General features: G+C 46.1%; 1 protein-coding gene across 1 annotated transcript in view; it reads right to left on the reverse strand.

Moving 5' to 3' along the window:
- The window catches only part of Tcerg1l (transcription elongation regulator 1 like), a 183,841-nt gene that overhangs the window by 55,066 nt on the left and 108,319 nt on the right, over positions 1–20,456 (reverse strand). Inside the window, exons 5-6 of the mRNA XM_034515698.2 lie at positions 14,270–14,364; positions 10,460–10,548 (exon numbers count right to left, since the gene is read on the reverse strand). Of these exons, the coding sequence (XP_034371589.1) occupies positions 10,460–10,548; positions 14,270–14,364 (184 nt within the window). The remainder of the gene's footprint in view (positions 1–10,459; positions 10,549–14,269; positions 14,365–20,456) is intronic.

Consider the following 20,456-nt stretch of genomic DNA (forward strand, 5'->3'; position numbering starts at 1 on the left):
TAGACACAGAAAACGAGATCCTTCCTACAAGGTTGGCTACTGGCCTTGGTGTCTATTCCCTCTTCTTCGGATGCTGCAGAGAGTAAGTGTGACTAGGGTCCATTTCCTATCCAGACATCCCTTAAAACTTACCCTGGGTAATGCACTCCTTCCTGGCCTCAGCTTATCATAGCAGCAGCCTCTAAGAGGCCCTTGGCTCTTCTTCATGCTTATCTGTGTTACAGGAAAGGGAAAAGCTATGCACACAAAAGCTCTGTCCAAGAGAGGACCACTGGCCACCTGTAGGATACAGTGAGACACTGCTGATCCCTCCATGTCTTGTTCACACATCGTCCTAGAAGGCTAGCATGGGTATTTGCATAGAGGGACCCACTTCATGTTTAGGCCAGTTAGCTTTGTTCCATAAGCTGTGCTGAGGGTCTGGACTTGGTTCCCATGTGCTAGCAACTGGATGGATTAGAACCTAATGACCTGAGAAGGCCCATCAAGTATTCCTAGGAGCTATGCAACTGGTCACATAGTAAGCTGTTTCTTAGCCGATACTAGATCCCACGAGGCCATGCTTTTGGGGGACTGGAGGACCTTAAAATCCTAGACCCTTTCCCCAGTTGAAGCCAGGCTTATGGTGTCTTGCCGTGATCACAGAAGTAGACTGAACTGAAGCTCCTAGCAGCTAGTGAGCTATTTGCAAGTCTTACTTGGATTATCTTTTTATCCTGAAGTTTGACTAAACTTGGCCCAAGTGGAAAATTCTAGAAACATCCCTAGTTTTCTGTACCCTGGTCGGTCTCCTTATGACTTGAACTGTTTTATAATGTCTCCAGGAGACCAGGATCTGTTCCCATGGTTCCACCTCAGCAGGGGGTACCATCCTCACGGGAGGTTAGTGAATCCCATGGTTCCATAGGCACTTGGGACCTGACATTATACTTTAGCCTGTGCTCCTACCCAGAGCTGAGCAACTTACTCTGAAGAGAGAAATCCCTTGGTGACCTACATACAGTGTGGGCTTAGCCTCTCTGTTTTCAACAGTTGATGGACCAATGAGTCCTACCATGGACCCATTTATTAAGCTATTTCCTTCTAGAAGAAAGCCTTTCCGACAGCTTTGTGTCTAACTTCTAGTTCTTACTCTTAAATAAATTTGTTCCAGGCTCTCTAACCATTGTCACTGTCACGGCTGCTTCCTACTGACTTATTTTACTAGGTGGAATGCACAGGAATCTGGATGTTCCAGTTTGGCTTTCTGAAGGCCTCCATTGTCTGAATAGGGTTAAAAGGGGCACAATTCACGGTCCAGGACACAGTTGGGCTCCACAGATACCCCATGTCCTCTGAGACCTTGGTCTCTTTCTTCTCCTTCCCTTGAGACCCCTTAGGTAACATGTAGTAGTTACACCTGTGTCCCATGCATTGTGTCTGGGAAGCCCAGCTCAAGATGATCTCAATGTGGGGGGCACGGGGGGGGCTAACTTCCAGGGGAGCTTGGTGGTAGCAGCTGAGATGGCAACAGCCTAAGTGGGCCCTTGTCTTCCCAACACCTGCTGCCAGGTTTTCAGGTCCAAGGCCCAGGCTCTCCCAGTAGAGCCTGCCATAGAGTAATGATGAGAAAAGCTCACTGAGAAGTGTCCAGCCAATTACCATTTGCTGATCTGAGGAGGTACTGGCGTGTTAAATTAATGCCACAATGTATTGGTATTTGCATGAGAATTACTGGGGAACAGGGCTTGAGAGATGGGGCAGGGGGCCCAAGGAAGGAAGCAGGTTAACCCTTAGGGACACAGATCAAAGTAGTGGGGAGGGAACAACCTCAGTAACCTCAGCTAATCCCAGTGCCCCAGCAGGGCTCCAGCAGTCTCTCCTAATGTGGAACAGATGGGTCTCTGCAGGTGGTCTGTGGAAAACTCCTAGCTGTCCAGAAGGCTGAGGGTCACATGCTGAGTTCTGATAGAACTCTGGTGGGAGAGAAGGCTTGGGGCTTGGGCACTGGGACTTGGGCATGAGATCACTAGAGGAGGAGAAGCTGAAACCAGATGAGTAATGACAATCCTTTGTCTCTGGGTTGAGACAATCAGGAGTCTTGCCCCATAGTGCTGGAGTTTAATAGTGTCAAGGTGTCATCTGTGCACCCTGAGCTGCCACACAGAGAGAGGCATCTCACATCAACTGGAAACTTGGCTCAAAGCAAGTCAACAGAGCTGGAAAGGGTGGGCACCTGGGCTTGGACAGGTTTTCACAGCTGGGTGTAGACAGGTAGATCTATGTAGATGGTCTAGGAAGCTATTAAGTGAATGGTTAGGGGTCCTTAACCTACTATACGTTCCCTAGACTTTAGGCTGAACAGAGGAGAGGGCTGCTGGGCACATGGTCTCCAGTGGAGGGAGCAAAGGACCGGTCAGAATGGTCTCGGGAAGAGGGCACTGAATCTCACCACTGACCAGACCGATGCCAGAGAGCCTGGCTCATAGCCTTCTGCTGTTATGTTCCTTTCCATGAAGTCCAAGGTGGAAGGCTCCTTGAGGACAAGTACCTCAAAGTCTTTCTGCTGGGAGGCTCAGATAGCATCTCTGGGTTCTCAGCTGTCTCCACTCCATGCCCCAATCTCTCTGATTCACTAAAGAAACAAGACTTCACACCTCAAAATGTATATATATTTATATTTATTATATATAATAAACACAACGTAATATATTGTATATAATAAATATAATTTAAGTTACCCCCAGGCCTCATTTTCACAAAGATGAATCTTTGTCGCACATTCAGAGTTCCGTGGGGGAGGCAGTGGCTGTAGCATGTACTGCTCAAGTATAAAGGCACACAAGTGCATCCCACCCTAGGAAGAGCTGGCTCTCCAGTGCCTCAAGGTGGAGGAAACATCTCATGCTCCCTACCCTGCCACCACTTGAACTTCTAGAGCCAGGGAGGAATGGGGCTAGTTAGAGACTTAATGGAGCATTAGCGTCTGGTGGGGGTGGTGACAATTAACACAGTACACATTTATATCCAGGCTGCGAAGAACCCGTTCCTGTGCCCAGGGGAAGTGTGTGGAATTGAACTGCAGAGCCAGCTACAGGTAAATAGATGGGGTTCCCAAGAGGAAATCTGCTCGTCCACTTGTTCCGGTTGGTTTCAACTAGACGGAGCTGGCTATGACATGCAAAATTAATTTTATGTTTCATTTTATGCCCATTTTAAGTACATGGATAGCTCCCCTTCTCCAATCACGCCACATAATTCCTGGATGGCAGCCATATCTCTCTTCTCTCAAAATGTCCCTAGATCCCGGCGGATGTAATTAGTGCACTGGAGTTATTTAAGTCTGATACAGGATCCCCACAGTGAGAAGCCCCATGTGTAGAGATCTGGTGGTGGTTGATTTGTTCAAGAAAAGGGTTTTTAGTCATAAAGTCACCCTTTGAACAACAAGTCCTGAGGTGTGGGAGAACCATGGCCATTCAGCCCACTGGAGTGGGAAATCAAGTCTGGCCTGCTGCCTCCATGAACCCAGGACAAACATACCTGTGGCTTCTTGCTCTACTGACTCAGCTCTGCATGCTCTATCCAGCACAAGGTTTCCTTTCTGCTGGATGAAGCTCACTGTATCTGGTATGCCATCAATGGATAAACAGCTCCCCTGTTCCCTTTGCTATCTGGGGCTTTGCTTCTACAAGGGACTGACCTGGACAGAGCTTTGTGTCCTCTGTGGTCCAGTTGCAGGAGAAGAGGAGGACCATGAGCCTTGTGGAGTCTGATCACCAAGGTGAGAGAAACATGCTTCTCAACCCAAGTATTTTGGCCATGCCTCCCGAACCCCTGTATGTTTCAGAGTGAGTTCACAGGGAGGAGAAACATTGTATCTGACTCTCAGGATTCGGATAAAGAGCAGCTGACACACGAGTGCCAGCAGCACTGTGCTTGAGAATGTACAGAGCTTTATAACATGACTGTCACAACCCCCCAAACTGAGGCATGCCAGAGGGAAGATTCTCAAAAATCTGGAGAGGTATAGCATTGAATTGAGGCCCAGGTCCTGAAGGCAATGCCTCGGCCCTCTTCATGTGTTATTGTCTCTGCTTCTTACTTTCTGAGGTGAGAGCAGGCAGGGGCAGGGAGAGGGGACTATGGAAGTGTTGACAATCCACCTGTTGTTCACGTGCTCTCTCACCGTGGCACTGAGAGAGGCTACAGGAATGGCTCCTCAAGGTGTGCCCAACCTGGGCTCCTACGCTGCGTACCCAGGGCTGGCCCTTTATGCTCCTTGGCATGTCTTTGACAATGTTGCAGCTAGCTATCTTTAGCTTTTTCACAGACTCAGATTTCCTCATTCTGGGAGTGGCCAATCAGCAGCAGACCAGCCTGTTAGTTTCCTGCCACTCTGCATCCAGTCTTTCAGGACATGGGTTCAAGCCCTCCCTCTCTAAGAAACCAGGTAAACCAACCTGACAGGGGCCCAGGCTGTCTAAAAGATGTATCATGTGAGGGCATAAAACCATCCTTCTTTGCCCTTGTCTACCAGAGTCCCAACTTTTCACAAACTACAGTGGTTTTTTTTTTTTTTTTAACAGCTACCCTGACCTTTGACCTCTTTACCCAGTCTAAGACAGTCAAAATCACAAATGAAGAGCCAGAGTAGATTTTTCTGGTTTAGCACTGTTTCAGAACTCAAGTATACCTTCATGGAGACTGATTCAAAAAAAAAAAAAAAAAAAAAAAAAAAAAAAAAAAAAAAAAAAACACCACACTCAGAACTTGAAGCTACTCACTCCTCCCCTCACCCACCCAGGATGCAACCTCCTCCGGAGGCCTCTTCAGCCTGGGTCTAAGTGGTAGCTTCCTCCTGCCTCCTCCTCCATCTGCCATAACTAAGCACTTTGACATTTAATTCAGCACTCAGCTCCCCTGCCCAGCAGTTACACCTTACCTGTCCCTTCTCTGACATAATAAAAGGCTCAATTATGCAAAGGGGACAAAGTGACATTTGGTTTCCCTTCAGCAGTATGTACTCAAAGAAGAGTGATGCTTGCTCGCAGCTGAGCGAGCGTGATCACATGTCACATCTGAAATTGACACTGCACTGATGTGGCCCGGCCCGCTTCTCCCTTAATAACTGTGATTCCTAATCACCTCTCTCCAGTCAAACATCCATATTCGTCACGCCTGGGGAACTACTCCTCTCTCTCTGAAGCGGTTCTGCCAACTTCATCCAAGAACATGCTTTTATGCAGATTCTTTTAAAGTCAAATAAACGCGACACTTACAGTGCTACATATCCAGAGATTCTTTTTTTTTTTTTAAAGCTGTAATATAATTAATTGATAGTTATGATAGTCTTAAAATATCAAATATTTTAAGTCAGGATAAAAGCCATGCTAATAACACAAAACCAGGGACAGAAAATGTGCCAGAATGGCTACCTCCACCTAGCTGTTTGAAGACTCACTTTAGGAGCCACCCCTGTAGAGGCTCTACCCAAACATGTCTCTTAGCCAACATGGCCTTCCCACTGGCCTCTCAGTGGGACAAGAGGTGCCAGACTCATGGCAACACCACATTCATTTGGGCAAGTACTTAAACTGCATCTGCATCTGCATCTTAGGCCCAGAAAGAAGTATGAGAGAACTGGCTTCTGTAGGAGGCGGTGCCTATGATAGCACCTTGTCCCCTGACTCCTTGACAGGACACATCTTTCCCTTTCCACAGCACTCACAGAGAACTTTTGTTGGTAAGTTGCTGACCAAGCTTGAACTGCATCAATCTGGACTTTCTTAGAAAAGTGAACTGATGTGAAACGTTCAGTACACGCTGTTTAAATTTCATGAAAATAGCTAATTATTTATAAATCCATAATCTCTAAAATGACTCTCAGATGCTAATTAATCATTGATGCTGACATTTATTGCCCTTTGAGCCAAAGCCTCATGGATTTTACACTTTGTTTAGCCATTACCTTTGAAATGTCCCCGTGTCATCAATAACTGCAAGAAAAGCATTTCAAGGCTGAACAGGAAAAGGTTTCAGAGGTACATGTTCAGCCTCCTCATGGGGAAGGCCTCATTTTGTGTGGAAGTTGATACACACACTTCTCTCCTCAATGTCTTAAAAACTGTGTATGAATTCTGGGTCTTTTCAAACCACCCAACAGAGCTAAGCTCTGTGTCTTTTTGTAATGACAAACTGGCGCAGAAGATATTATTCTGGAACCTGGAAACACCTTTAATGGTTAAACTGGCACCCACCCTGAGAGGAAAACGTGCAGAACTCTGGGTCCCCTCTGATTCTGGCATTGACTTTGTGTTTCTAAGGTTACACTGATGTGTATGAAGAGACCATCTGTCTGGCCATCTCAGTAACTAGACTACAGAAGATGATCCTCCATGGTTAGGGATACCTTGGGATGTTCCAGCTCACTTTGGCTTACTTAGTTCTTCAGCATACAGAGTCCCTGTGGGCAGGCAGGGGCCTCCCTTCTCCTTCTCATGCTTTTAAAGCTGTTTCTTCAACCTAAGCAGTCTGCTAAGTGTATTGCACAGGGTGGACACAAACAAGAAACAACGCACAGTTTTAACCTTCAGTCTTTGCTTAAGAGACTCCTGTACCTGTGTGCATGAGACTCGAAGTCTTGTTTACTGGAAATCCTATCAAACATGTTTCTCAGTTGGTTTACTAAAGTATGCAGACAGAATTTAAAAAAAAAAAACTAGTTGGTTTGTATTTTTCAACTTCCTGATTGCTCTGGTTCCAGTTTCCCAGGCAGCTCTGAGGTGGTTGGTGATGCCTTTTGCAGCCATGTTAGCTCTGCCTATATGAAAACTTCCCCAGGCATGGGTTCTCAGGGGAGTTTTGTTCTAAGGTTTCTGTTCTTCTGCTAAAGTGTCTTCTTCCAGAGTCTCTGCTGTGCCCTGACCCCAGGCACAGAACCTTGTCTTTTGTCCTGCTTTACCATTGGGCACAGAAACTTCTGGGCCTTAGATCACTGAAGGGCCAGTGCCCTCAGGGGCTAACAGGAAGCCATGGTCTTCCCACATCCACATGAGCATTACCTCCAGGAAATGCTGTCAGTCTGACTATGATCTAAGCCTCCATTGGTGAGACAGAGCTCCCAGAGCTCCCTGGGTTTGGGCAGTGATGTGCATCTACACCTACAGAAGCTGGTGATGGAGCATCCCCACTCCCCAGGCTGCACTTGTCCTGACCTTGGCCATGTCCACCAAGGAGCTTCCATACTCTGACTTGAATGGAGTTCCTTTAGCAGTTAGTTAGAAGTTAGTTTAAGGTGGCCACTACTTTCTGAGGTGAGGGTGCCCTCCTTATACCACTGTTACAGATGGTACATGTGAACAGAGATGGGAAAAGGAGATGCATTATTGCTCCTGCACCTCCGGGGATTTCCAGAGTTCCTGGCTGACCAGGGACAACCAGACACTGGTGAACTCCAGAGGATTCACTGTCATCTCATCGTGATGGCAACAATGGCTTGAGATGATGGAAATGGGCTGTCAAGGCTCTTGCTATGGAGGAGCTCCATCCCTGGAACAGATGGTCACAGTTCTACATGTGGAGGAACTCTGTTCCTGGGGAAGACAGCCATGGTCCCCAGGTGGAGAAGCTCCATCCTTGAGCAGACAGGAAAAGTCTGGCCTCTAAGATCCATACATGTGATGCCAGGTGTAATGAGGCTGTCATTCCTGGTGCCTACAAAGTTTCTCTCAACCACGTTAGCAGATGAAGTGAGAACCAGAAGCTGTTATTCTCAATAGAGAATCCTGGTCCCTCTACTTGTCAGAGCGAGTATGAATCCTTTCGCAGGTATGGTGAGATCTTCCAACACACACGTGCTTAGCTAAAGGGCCACTTGACATGGCAAGGGTCTGTAGCTTAAGCAGAGCTGAACTTAGAAACACACAAACCAAAGGATGCAAGAGAAGCAGCATCACACTCTTTACCCCTTGTAATACTGCACAGGTCCCAGTGAAGAGGTCCAATTCTGATTGGTTCATAGAATGGAGCCCTTCTATCTGTGTGTAGGGGTTTAGTACTTTTCCTATGATATGAAACCTTCCCAGACAGGCTCTGCTGAGGGTCCCTGCTAGTAGCAGCTTGCCAAAGAGGAGAAGGCCAGGAGTACCCCTCCACCACCCTGAGGCAACAGGGCATCCTGGATTTTGTATACTCAGTGGGGCCTCTGTGGTTCTGTCCCTCCCTTCAGGTCTGAACCCTCTCCAGCTGCAGATACAGCTTAGTCTCCCAGCACTGATCCTAGTTGCCCTAGAAAACCACTCATCCATTCCATCTTCTAAAAGAATCATGAACTTGGCTCCACTCTCCGAAGCCTACAATAGTGTCCTCTGGTCCTTTTCCTGGAAGAGAATGTTTCATTCCACAGGGACCAAGTCTTCACTCTATGATTCCCAAACACCTCTTGTAGTAAGAACATGATTCATTTATATCATGTTCATGCGATGCTCAAGGGACTCCTGATACTCAAGCCAAGAAGGCTTACACTCTGACTTAACAATTGAAAAGCCAAGGTCCTCACACAGGGAATGGGAAAGCTATAACCCATGAGCCTTGCTGTCCACCAGCCAGGCCCATTTTCCATTAGGGTCTAGTGTTCGAGGTCCCATCTCCAGGTAGATTCTCCTGAGGGAAGCTCCATGGAAGCCATGGCATGAGGTATGATCAGTGGATGCTTCTCCACGTAGATTCCTGCCCACTCTGAGCCCAGCACAGGAATCTGCTGAGATTCCTTGGACCTACTGAATACATAGGGGCATGCTTTGCCCCTCTGACCATACCTTATTTCTTGCTAATATGTTCAGGATGGGGACTTGTCTCCATAGATATCTTATTACAAGTGCTTGCAGTTCTACCATAACCTCCTAGGGAGGTAGGGCTGATTTAAATTACTCAGCCAAAGACATATCCAAATATGTTTCCACAGAAACCCTGCCATTGAAATGAGACAAGAAGCTGAGGATCTTCTGGATATGAAAATATGTTCAGTTTCTAGATGCCCAAAGAAGTCATAGAAGCACTAAGCCTTGCCCCAACCCCAGGGCCTTGTGTTTCTCTTTCATCTCATAGTTCCTGAGTCATATCCTTTATAATAAAGCTGCAATCATAGCTAATCACAGTTAAGCACTTTTCTGAGTCCTGTGAGTCACTCTAAAGAATCATCACCAAAATCAAGGGGAAGCAGTGGGCGGCCCTGTCTTTATAGTCAGCTATACAGAGTGTGGGTAGCCTGCTGAGGCTGCCTGCAGGCTAGCATCTTTATGAAGTGGCCTCCTGGGACTAAGCCTTTAGTCCAGAAGTGTGATGTCAACTGAATCTAGTATCTAGAGTCAGAATTGAACAAGAGACTCTCAAAGCACTGGGGGCCATGGGCTTGGGGAAGCAGTGTCCAGAGGTGAACTGAAGGTGGGGAACATGAGGTCACTAATGCTACAATATGGACACTACCCTGCATACAAGCAAGGGACACTCTTTCTCTAAGTAGGAGAGATAGCCAGCACATAGCCAAGGGGTCAATAAGCCCTGCATGGTGAATGCAAGGCCCTGAGACAATGAGTAAATCACCGTTTCAGACATAGCATTGCTATTCTTAGAGTTTAGAGTTGCATCCTGATGGCTTCATTGCAGCTCCCAGAGGGCACATTACCCTGATACCCCCCATTCCAGCTCTCAGAGGGCACATTACCCTGATACCCCCCATTCCAGCTCTCAGAGTGCACATTACCCTGATACCTCCATTGCGGCTCTCAGAGGGCACATTACCCTGATACCCCTATTGTGGCTCCCAGAGTGCACATCACCCTGATACCCCCATTGCTGTTCCTGGAGGGCATGTTACCCTGATCCCATCATTGCTATTTCTCTTGGTTGGATTGAGCATTTCCTCCCAGCTGTATATTGCACTCCAATTGTCAGGTTTTAAAACTAATTTTTACTATAATAACCTTTTTATCCTGGTTCCAAATTACTCCATTAGAAAAGGGCACTTTTAAAAACCAAAGACTGTGGCTCCCTCGTGGAAGGTGCTTTGGAGTAAGGCATACTCAGAGATCAGGAATCCCCTCATGGCAGCTGGAGAGAACAAGACATGACTTTAATTAACAGTGACTTCCCAATGCTCCTTCTCACAGGAGAGGGTAGAAAATTCTTAGCAGCTCATGGCATGCTACATTTACCTCAAGCCGCTGACTCTCACTGATGTATATGCAACAGCGTTGCTGTTTTAATACATACAAATACACCAGGACCGAGGAACTCATCATTTAAATGCCATTTTCCTTTCTATAGATGTGACAAAAGTGGAGAATTATACCTGCCCTGGGGTGCAGACTGTGTTTTCTAAGCATCTAAGGGGCATGCACTTTCTCTCTGATGACATTAAGAAGACTCTGGGACAACATGAAGCTCTGTTTTATTGTTCTTGACTTTAGGGGTGTCTTACCAAGGGGATCCAGGCACAGGCGTGGAGGCCACTGGTTTATTGCCTTTAGCTGCAGTATCTTCCCCGCTTACCAATATGGGTGGAGGCTCCTTTAAATGAAAGAAAAGATGAGAGATGATTGTAATTGTTTTCATTCTGAACACTGTCTCAGTTCCAGTAAAGAAGTGGAAAGTAACCAAGTCCCCGGCAGACTCAGCTGTCTCCATCAACGACTACGGAGTAAAACATCCCAGAGAGGAGGCTCTTAGATTGAGCAATCACAAGAAGGCTTAACTTGACAATGGCCTACACTACACACACAGATAGGGTGATCCTCAAGAGGCAGCCTCTAGGTTCCCCATTTGTCTGTTCTCATATCCAGAGACAAGGGGGAGTCATGAGAGTGCTGTAGTTCTGGGGTGCAGAAAGGGGTAGAAAAATATCACTGGGCTCATATCCAGGATTAATAGGTTAGAGTCACTTGCTGTGCCATGAAATCCCCATGTACAGTGACAGAAAACCTCCATGTTGCAAGGTATCTTAGACACAACCAGGGCTGACACATATGGGTTCATTATGACAGGGGATGTAACAAGCCCCCCAGGCTGGCTGGAACTCATTTTATAGTCTGGGCTAAACTCAAATATGTCTCAGCCTCTTGAGTACTAACTAGCCTTCCCAGTTTTTGCCACCACATATGGTTCACGCTGCCATCCTTAAGGAAGAACAGAGTCCTAAACAGGTTTGGACGCTCTGGAAGCTGGAGTACTCTCCACCTCTCTGGATCACATTGCCCAGACAGTACTCAAGGGGTCATTGTTCAAGGCATATGTGATTCTGGTGTTCAGCTAGGTTTGACAAGTGTCACTTTCTTGGTCCCCATTTAAAAAATAAGAGCTGTTTGAAGTTTGTATCTCCTAGGGGGAAAAAAAAGATCTATTCTCTCCAGTTCAAGACAGCAGCAAACATGTCTTTCTCTGTGTTCTTCTCAGATGGAACTGGGGCAGGGGAGCCAAGTCTTATTGAAATTAAAAACTCTAGATGATGACAAGTTCAATAGGGACCCACAGCCAGGGTCAGGCTGTCATATTTAGCTGTCCTACTTAAGACAGTCATGGATTCTTGGATCAACCATGGGCTGAGGCCTAATTCTCACCATGGAAAAGCAACATCAAGAGGGGAGACTCTTCAAAAATAAACAAGAAGTATTACAATTTCGCCATGGTTCTAGGAAAGAAAGGAATTCAGATAGCATAAGGTCTAGGGAGAAAACCACTCTCACACCCCCAGAAGTTTTCACGGCTTCAATCTCAAAACTCAGACCACAACAAAGATGATGGCCTCTCTTTCTATCTGGAAATTCAGGTGAGGTTAAAGGGCAGGTGGATTGTTTCAAATGACAACTTGCTCTACACTGAGGGTTACAAATTGAATATCACCTTGACATTTTAGAACCTGAGTTTACCAATAATAATGCCAGTGAAGTCATGTGTGGAAAACGATGATGACTGACCATGTGCCCAACCAAATCTACGTGAAGTTAGTACTCATCCCAGTGGCAGAAACACCCAACAAGAGGTCACTGTGGGAGAGGTGGTGGTAGCACCAATGCCTGGCACCAGTGACCAAAGTTCAGGACAATGCGGCAGCCACAGCTTGTTTTCCTTGTCATTCTTCTGGACATGGAGACAGGAATGCACTGATTTATGAACACCCTAGGCACAAATTTCTAAGGACCTTGAGTTACAATAAGAGCCAAGAGCAGTGGTCCTCAACCTTTCTAATACAGTTCTCATGCTGTGGCAACCCCCAACTATAAAATTATTTCATTGCTACTTCACAACCATAACTTTGCTAGTATTTTGAATTGTAAGGTAAATATCTGATATACAGGATATCTGATATTTGACCCCCAAAGGGGTCATGACCCACAGGTCGAGAACCATTGGTCAAGAGGAATAAAGCACAGACTCAGAAGTTAAAAACATATACTTTTCTTGCAGAAGACCCGAGTTTAGTTCCTTTGCTCACTGTAGGCAGCTCGCAACTACCTGTAACTTCAGTGCCAGGGAATACAACATCCTTTCTGGCCTTCCCAGGCACCCACAGTCACGTGCATATATTCCCACACAGAACATAATATCTTTTAAATATTTTTTTTCAAAAAGAGGTAAATATGCTGAGTGTAGCTCTTTGGTAAAACCTGTGATAAGCAACAAAGCTGCTTTGTGTTATCAAAAGGGCCAGGTAGTCCCTCCAAAACAGGGAGCAGATGGCCATAAAATTATCTACACTGTTTTCATGTTTAGATAAATCAGAGAAGACGGTGACTGGAGCATTGTACCCATGACGCACCTGTGCATGTGCATCTCATATCTTTCTGGGATCTCTCATAGCCTCTGCTCATTGAGGTTGTTATCTGCATTTAATAAATAGTTTTTAATTTATACAACCATCCCTTACGTTCATAACTATAAAAACAAAAATTTTATGGAATTTAAAATAAATTTTCTGTAAGTAGAGGATATTTTGGTTTCCTGTGAGGAAAAAAGGTCAGGATGAATAATTAGCTTAACAGGGAGTATTAAGAAGCAAAATATATATATATATATATATATATATATATATATATATATATCACACACACACACACAAACAAATAAGACCAAGGTTTATATTGCTAATCCAATTAGGGAAACTGGAGGAGGTTTTCATTTGGAAGTTAATTGAACAATAGAACACAACACACAGCCTCCAAGCACCAAATTATTCAAGTAAATATGGTAGAGTATAATTTGTGATGGTACCAACTTCTAAATTTGGCACTGCTAGGATTCTCTCCAGCTAATTACCAAGATCTTCTTCACGAGGCACATGCTGGTTATGATTTCCTGTTGGTGATAAAAATGGCTAATCACGGTGTAAAACTCCTGCTTGACGAGGAAGTAATAAAAGTGAATCAGACTGGCAGAAGCCAGTAATCAAGCTGGTATTTACGGATGACACCAGCGAGGCTAGCTGTGTAATTAATATGTAATTCTGGCAGAGATGTGCTAATCTCTCCTGGAAAACTCATCCCCCGGGGCAAATTTTAATCTGCACCAACACGCAATTGTGACTGGCATTCACCATCCAATACTGATACCACTAGAGGTGAGTATGGAGAGGTAAGCTCCCAGGTGACTGAGTCCTGGGATGAGGGTAACTGGGGAGCATGGGCCAGGAAGAGCAGAACACTCCCAGTGGGCCTAAGGTAGGAACACATGAGCAAAGTAAGAATATGTCAAAAGGTAGACACAGAGACACAGGCTCCAGGACTCTGGTGAGGGCAGGTACCCTGTGATTTGTTATTCTCAAGTTTAGTGACATAGGGGAATCCCAGCTTATTCAGAGGCAGGCCAGTCTTAAAAGGCCATTTGACAAATGTGTTTTAGCACCCTTTAGTGTGGCCTGAAATTAAAATATTTAAAGAAAAATTTTCGTGTCTTTGGAATTTCTTTAACAGTAAGTGCCTAACTTTGAACTACATGTCTGTAGAAGCCTGACCCATGCCTGCTTTCTCTTCATTCGGAAAACAGATACAGTGTGAATTGAGCTGGAGGCCAAACTCCTTCCCACGGGATCCCACCCATAAGCTCTACTAGGTCAGGGTGCTCTGCCAGTCCTTGTCTGGAATTTGCTTTCCCTCGGGGTATGATGTTGCCAGCCTGGGTTCAGCTGTAGTGCAGGGCAGACTGGCAAAGCCAATTTGTAAACCTCTTGTGAGAAACACGTGTAAGTGTCCCACCCCAGATCTTCCAAGCCTGGGGACTGTGTCTCTATGACACTCACCTTATCCTCTCTGTCTCTCACCAGGCTTTTCCTCTCTGGAGCACGTAGCATCAGGGCAGGGGGACGGGGTGCACGGCTGTGCTCTTTGCTTTTATCTGTGGGACCAAAATAATAGCCATTAGTACTTCATCTGTCATGTCTGTCATGACTTGGAAAATTAAACAAAAAACAAAATGTGGCTTTGAAAATCCAAATTGATTCCCAACATTGAAGAGAATAGAGGCAGACTCTGCAGTCTTGGCTTCTCGTAGTTTAATGACAATGTTACTCTGATACTGAGCCTTAAAGACATGAGTCTCTTACCTGGGCTCTCTCCTGAACCAGCCAAAGACCACCCATAGCATCTGTGTATATGACTTCCTGCAGACCTAATTTCAGCCTATTCTTGACGAGGATGGCTGGTCCTACTCTGGCTCCCATAATCTTATAGATGGAGAATCCCAAGAAGAATGTGTACAAAGCGAGTGTCCCCAACAAAAAACACTCAGGACTGGAACAGTCCTGCTAGTGAGTCAGCACATGAGGAGATGTGGTAAGAATACTACCAGCAAATGGTTAGCCACCACCATGGCTCAGCCTGTATGTTCCCAGGTCCATGTGCAAATTGGGCTGTCATTGCTTTCCCTGTGCTTCCCATGCCCAGACAGTTAGGAGCTTCCTCCATATCATCAAACTTCACTTGGGCCTGTGCTCAGCACAGTTTAAATCACCTTTTATAATGCTGTGTGACCAGAGTACTTGGGCTGGGGAGGTAGAAGACCCAGGCCTCCCCCAGAAAGGACACAGAACAACGTGGGCCATAGAGCCAGCCTCAATAAACCTTTGATAGCTGATGGTCATCATGGTCATCATGGGCCATTCCTGACAGATATTGAGAGGATTCCAAGGTGACCATATCTCTAACTATCCCTTCCTCACCATCAAATGGGTAAGGGCTGGAGTGCATGACATTTGAACAAGAATCGCATGAGCAAAGTGATAGGGGAAAAGACAAGTAAAATCCAAAATATATCTATTCAATGCCTTAAAACCAAAACAAATGCTTTCAATAAAAGACAATAGACTGATAACTATTTTAACAATCAAGACTAGAAAGAGAAAATAAACCATCTAACCACACACCAGCCCAACAGAAAGCAAAACCACCAGAGAAGCAAGCGCAGGCTTCCCTTGGTTTGAGAGACATGACACTAAGACTCTCCTGCTTTCCAAGATGGATCCAGAGCTCTTGCCATCAATCTCTGCTGGGAAGGCCATAGAGAAGGTAAAGGATGGAAGAAATAGCTCTCTCTCTCTCTCTCTCTCTCTCTCTCTCTCTCTCTCTCTCTGTGGTTTGTGTGTGTGTGTGTGTGTGTACATGTACATGTGCATGTGTGTTTGCCACATAAATATGCACATATGTGCACACCTGTACAAACACACACATCAAAAATGGTCACCTGGGAATGGCTTCCTCTGGGAAAACGTGTAAGCCTGGAGGATGGGGCAGGCAGGGCAAAGTGGTAGGAACCATCTTGGCACCTTTTACCTGCAACCTTTCTTAATCCACTGAGAATATGTTGCATACTGACAACACCACACCCACTGTCAACACCCTCTGCCACCCATTCGGTACTGGCTGGTGGTTAGGGCTATGCAGATCAGATTCCCACACTAGACTTGAAGTTACCATCAGGTTCACTGTGAGTATCTGTATTCTAAAGGCTGTGACAAGGCCCCTTGTCAACCACTGTCACTCTGCAGAAGTCCTGGCTGGCATTTTCTCCAGAGGGCTGAGGACTGGTACTTGCATCTGAAGGAGCACCCACCATTAGCTCAAGCTGTAGGCAAGCAAGCCAAGCATGCAATCTGGTGTCATGGTTCCCTCCTGTTATTATATGTGCGGTACTGAGCTTCCACCCATACCCTCAGTTTCACACAAAAGCCAGACATGCTAACCAGACACAGCTCCAGCACAACGAGCCACAGCCACAACCAAGACACTTCCCTAGGACTAGCCAAACCATCTACCTATCCATTTCAAGATTGGCTGGGAAGCTAGAAGGATGGGACTCAGTAGAAGAGCTCTTGCCCAGCAGGTGTGAGGCCTGGAGCTGGATCTCCAGTACTGAAAATATAGGGAGGGAGGGATATAGGAAGGGAGGGGAGAATGTAGAAAAGGAGGGAGGGATGTAGAAAGGGACGGAAGGATGGAGGGATAGAGGGAGGGAAGGATGGAGGGAGGGAGGGAAGGATATAGGCAGACAGGTCCAACTTGGGATGAACTATCAGCTTTCCCTTCAGCTAGATAAACAAATCTAGTCAAGAGACTAGTCAAGGACACAGGAGAATGACCTAGGATGCCAGCCTTGCTGCTGAATGCATCAAACTGTCTAGAGCTTGTGCCATTAAGATTTCTCAGTGGTAAAAGCTGACCCCCTAGAAACACAGGATGCTACACACAAAGAATGTTATACACACACACACACACACACACACACACACACACACACACACACAACAGACAGACAGACAGATGAGGTGATTTGGAAAAGACTTTTAACTCTGGGGTCATGCCTGAAGCTCACTCCTTGCCAAAGTGTGAAGTAGGCCGGGGAACAGGCCTCTCCTGATTTCACACTGGGCAATTATATTTCTGTCTTTCACAGAGCAGGTTCAGTAAATCACTACATCGCCATCCCACAGATCAGCAAAGAAATGGCACACAGATGAAAAAAATGGCCATTTGTTTTGTGACCCACCCCCAAGGTCAAAAAGCTCACTTAAAAGTGCACACAAATAGATGAGCCTTGATGCCAACCTTGAGCCACTCTGTCTGCTTCTCCACCCAGTCACCTGCTCTCTCCTGCCCAAAGTGGGGATTTAATGCCCTAAAGAGTCAAGTCAACAGAGCTTTGTTGCTCCGAGGCATAAAGCAGATACAAGGCCATTCAGTTAACAGTAGCTGTAGTCCTTGCTCCTTTGCTTTCTAGATCCATTCACTGTCACAGACACTGACCCTGGGATGGCACAAAGCCTGATGCTTCTACACCTTCTCTAGGCAACTGAACATGTTTGTAATCCAGTAAGATCTTCAGCTTGCTTTTCAATTTCAGCAGCGGTCTCACTATGGAGACATGTTGGTGAGGACATTGGCCAAGCTACTGAAGTCAGACTTGCCTCCCAGAGGGGTCCAAGTGGGGTATTATAAGACTTGGGTGTGGTCAGAGGGGCAAAACACTTTCCTGTCATCCATTGCTCTTTATGAAATTTGGATAAAGTCCGGAGCAAATGGCTCGTGGCTCATTCTTAGATAGTAAAAACCCATCCAACCTATAAGAAAGTTTTAGGTCCAGCCTAGCTACCCAAGGTATAGGGCAGAAGAGCAGAGTTTATTCAGAAGCTTATAGACAGATATGGGACTCTTAGTTTTCCTCATCTGCACCCTTAAAAAGGGGATGGGCAAAGGTTTGGACTAAGGTGTGTGTGTGGTTGTGAATAACTGTAGCAGGAGGTCTAGGTTAGCTATGTAATAAATGGACCTGTGTGTGTCCAGGGGATTGTGATGGCAGAGATATAGGAATGTGCAGAGAAGGAACAGCCACACGTAGCACTTACAGGAAAGAGAGGGTGCCCAAGAATTCCCCACCAGGGCTGGCCAGCCAGGCCCTGTGGGCCCCTGTCCTGCCTTTCATACAACACTCGTATGCAGAATGAGAAGGAGTGAGGTAAACATAGGCTCAGCTGAACCCCTGCCCACAGGGATCCAGCCCAGAGCAGACCCAGGTATGGGAAGAGACAAAACCAAATGGAGGGGAAGCTGTATGCTCTGATTACTGCCCTGGACTCCACATATTTAATTATTGAACTGAGAGCTATTTTGTGAGTGGATGGGTTTTTACTACCCAAGAATGAGCCACGAGCCATTTGGTTTGGATTTTATCCAAATGTCATAAAGGGCAAGCTGTATAGAACAGGACACGGCAGACCCTGCAAGGAGGGCGCAAGGCTGGGCTTCACTTTACACTGCATAGTCTATGATCACAACACTGTGGCCAGGGTGATAGACATGCATGCATGCAAATTAATATTCACGGCCAAACAAGTCGGTAGAATTGACAGCAAGGCCAAGTGTCCATATTGCTATTCTTAAACAAAGGAAGCATGGCTTATGTTTATTCTCCCATTGTCTTAAGAAGGTATATAGAAGTCTTTATTTTACTGGAAACTGTTGGTTTTTGGAAAGACCTGGTTTAAAGCCTAGCCTTCGAGATTCATAGTTTTATATCTGTCCTCTTGAGTGCTTCTTGGAGAAAATATTTTTGATGATCATTTTAAAGCCCTTCATAGCAGACACATATCCCCTGAATACCTGTGACAAATGTCTGCACCTTGCCCTATGTGGTTTTCTTAATCGCCAACTCTTTTTAACAGCCATTGATTTTGCAGACTCTATGGAGGGCCATGGGGGAAGCTCCTCGGGCCCCTAGACATAATTGGGTCTGGGTCTCAGCCATTCCTCTGTGGAAGTGCTTACTCTACAGCTCTCTGTGGGCCACTTCCAGGGTCCACTCTGACATGCTTAAGTACTCTTTGCTTTGGGCCTCTCCACGGACTCCAGTGATGCCATCGTAAAGGACTCCCTGAAGTGGCAAAAAGAGCTGGTTTATGAAGCAAAATCAACAAGTTGTAAGACTTCAGGCCCCCATGTACCTGGGGGAGTGCAGGATATATTTCCACCTAGGAGCAAGGCATGATGGTAATGCCTTCCCTGCAATCCGTCTATTGATCAAGCCCAACTTTGATTTGAAGGCTCCCCAGGGGCTTCCCCTTTGATTTTTCTTCTTGGCAATCTTGAGGGCCAGAAGAAATTGGATGATGATAGGGCAGTCTGGGAAGACAGGAGCCAGAACTGTGGACTGGCAGGTGTCGGCTTACTGTTCTTGGGATCCTACACAGTGTCTCCTTGTTGGTAGAGAGAGGATAAGGGATGTGATGCTATCAGTCAGTGTGCCCTGAGGACTATAACACCTGGCTAGCGAACATGGGGTTCCTCAGAACCCTTTCAGGTACAGCCAAAACTCAAAGCAGGAGTTCAGGCATGGCAGTAGGAGACAGAACTGTCCTGACGCATATCTCCAGAAGCAGGGCAAGGATTTTACTACCTGGCTGATAAGCCCATCCCAGGATTGTTAGGCTGAGTATCAGCCCTGCCAACAAGGCCAGGACCACAATGATGGCCACACCAGCACCATCCTCAGAGATCTCCTCCCAGGAAGTAAATGGAAGAATAGTAGCCACCAGAGTGAAGGCACTGCCAAGCTCTGCTCAAGCCCTACAGCCAGCGAGAGGACACCGGGTCTTGTCAGTGCAGGCTCCTGGGATCCTAATGTTTATCTGTGAGACATCCTGAAGCTTTACCAGCTTCTGACTCTGCAGCACAGCCCCAGGGACCTCCTGAAGCTCCACAAAACTGAAGATCATTTTCATGGCGTCGCAAATCACTTCTGAATCCTCCTAAATTTTTCACAGGTTGTGATTTCAGAGTTGACAAGTGACAGAGAGAATTGATTTTCCACCCATTTTTATTTTCTTGGAACTTCCTATGCCAATGAGGTGGTAAAACACTCAGACAGGAGGGCAGGGCTGATCTTCCTCAAGGTATGAGGATCCTGGACTGTAAGACCATCCATCCCAGCCCTGAAGGTGACCCACTCTCTAATGTGACTCTACCTTGTTACAGACATCAGTTTTGCCATTCCTCCATTGTTTAATTGACTGTAGGGGAATTCTATGTCACCACTGTACAGAATAGCCTATGAAGTAATGGGTCAGTTTCCCTAGAACATTCTAGAACCTGCAATAATCAGGCTGTCTGATACAGACAGACCACATGAGGTTATGGATACAGAAACACTACCCATTACAGTGCCAGCCATATGAAGGGGGGTCTAGCATGGCTGTCCTGTGGGACAGCAGGAAGACAGGAAAACCTGAGATACACGTAAGACTCCTTGATGATGTTTAGGACAAATGTTTCAGTATCTGTGAAAGTACTGGACAATGCCATATATTTCCCAGAGAGCTGTTCCCAGGCCACCAAGATACTGTTGCTACCCACCCCGATGCAGTCTGTGTCCTGCTACATCCAGGAAGTTGACATCATGTACATTCTGGATCTAGAAAGTGAACTCAGAGCCAGCTCCCA

This window comes from Arvicanthis niloticus, chromosome 1 (assembly GCF_011762505.2).
Source record: "Arvicanthis niloticus isolate mArvNil1 chromosome 1, mArvNil1.pat.X, whole genome shotgun sequence".
Taxonomy (NCBI): domain Eukaryota; kingdom Metazoa; phylum Chordata; class Mammalia; order Rodentia; family Muridae; genus Arvicanthis; species Arvicanthis niloticus.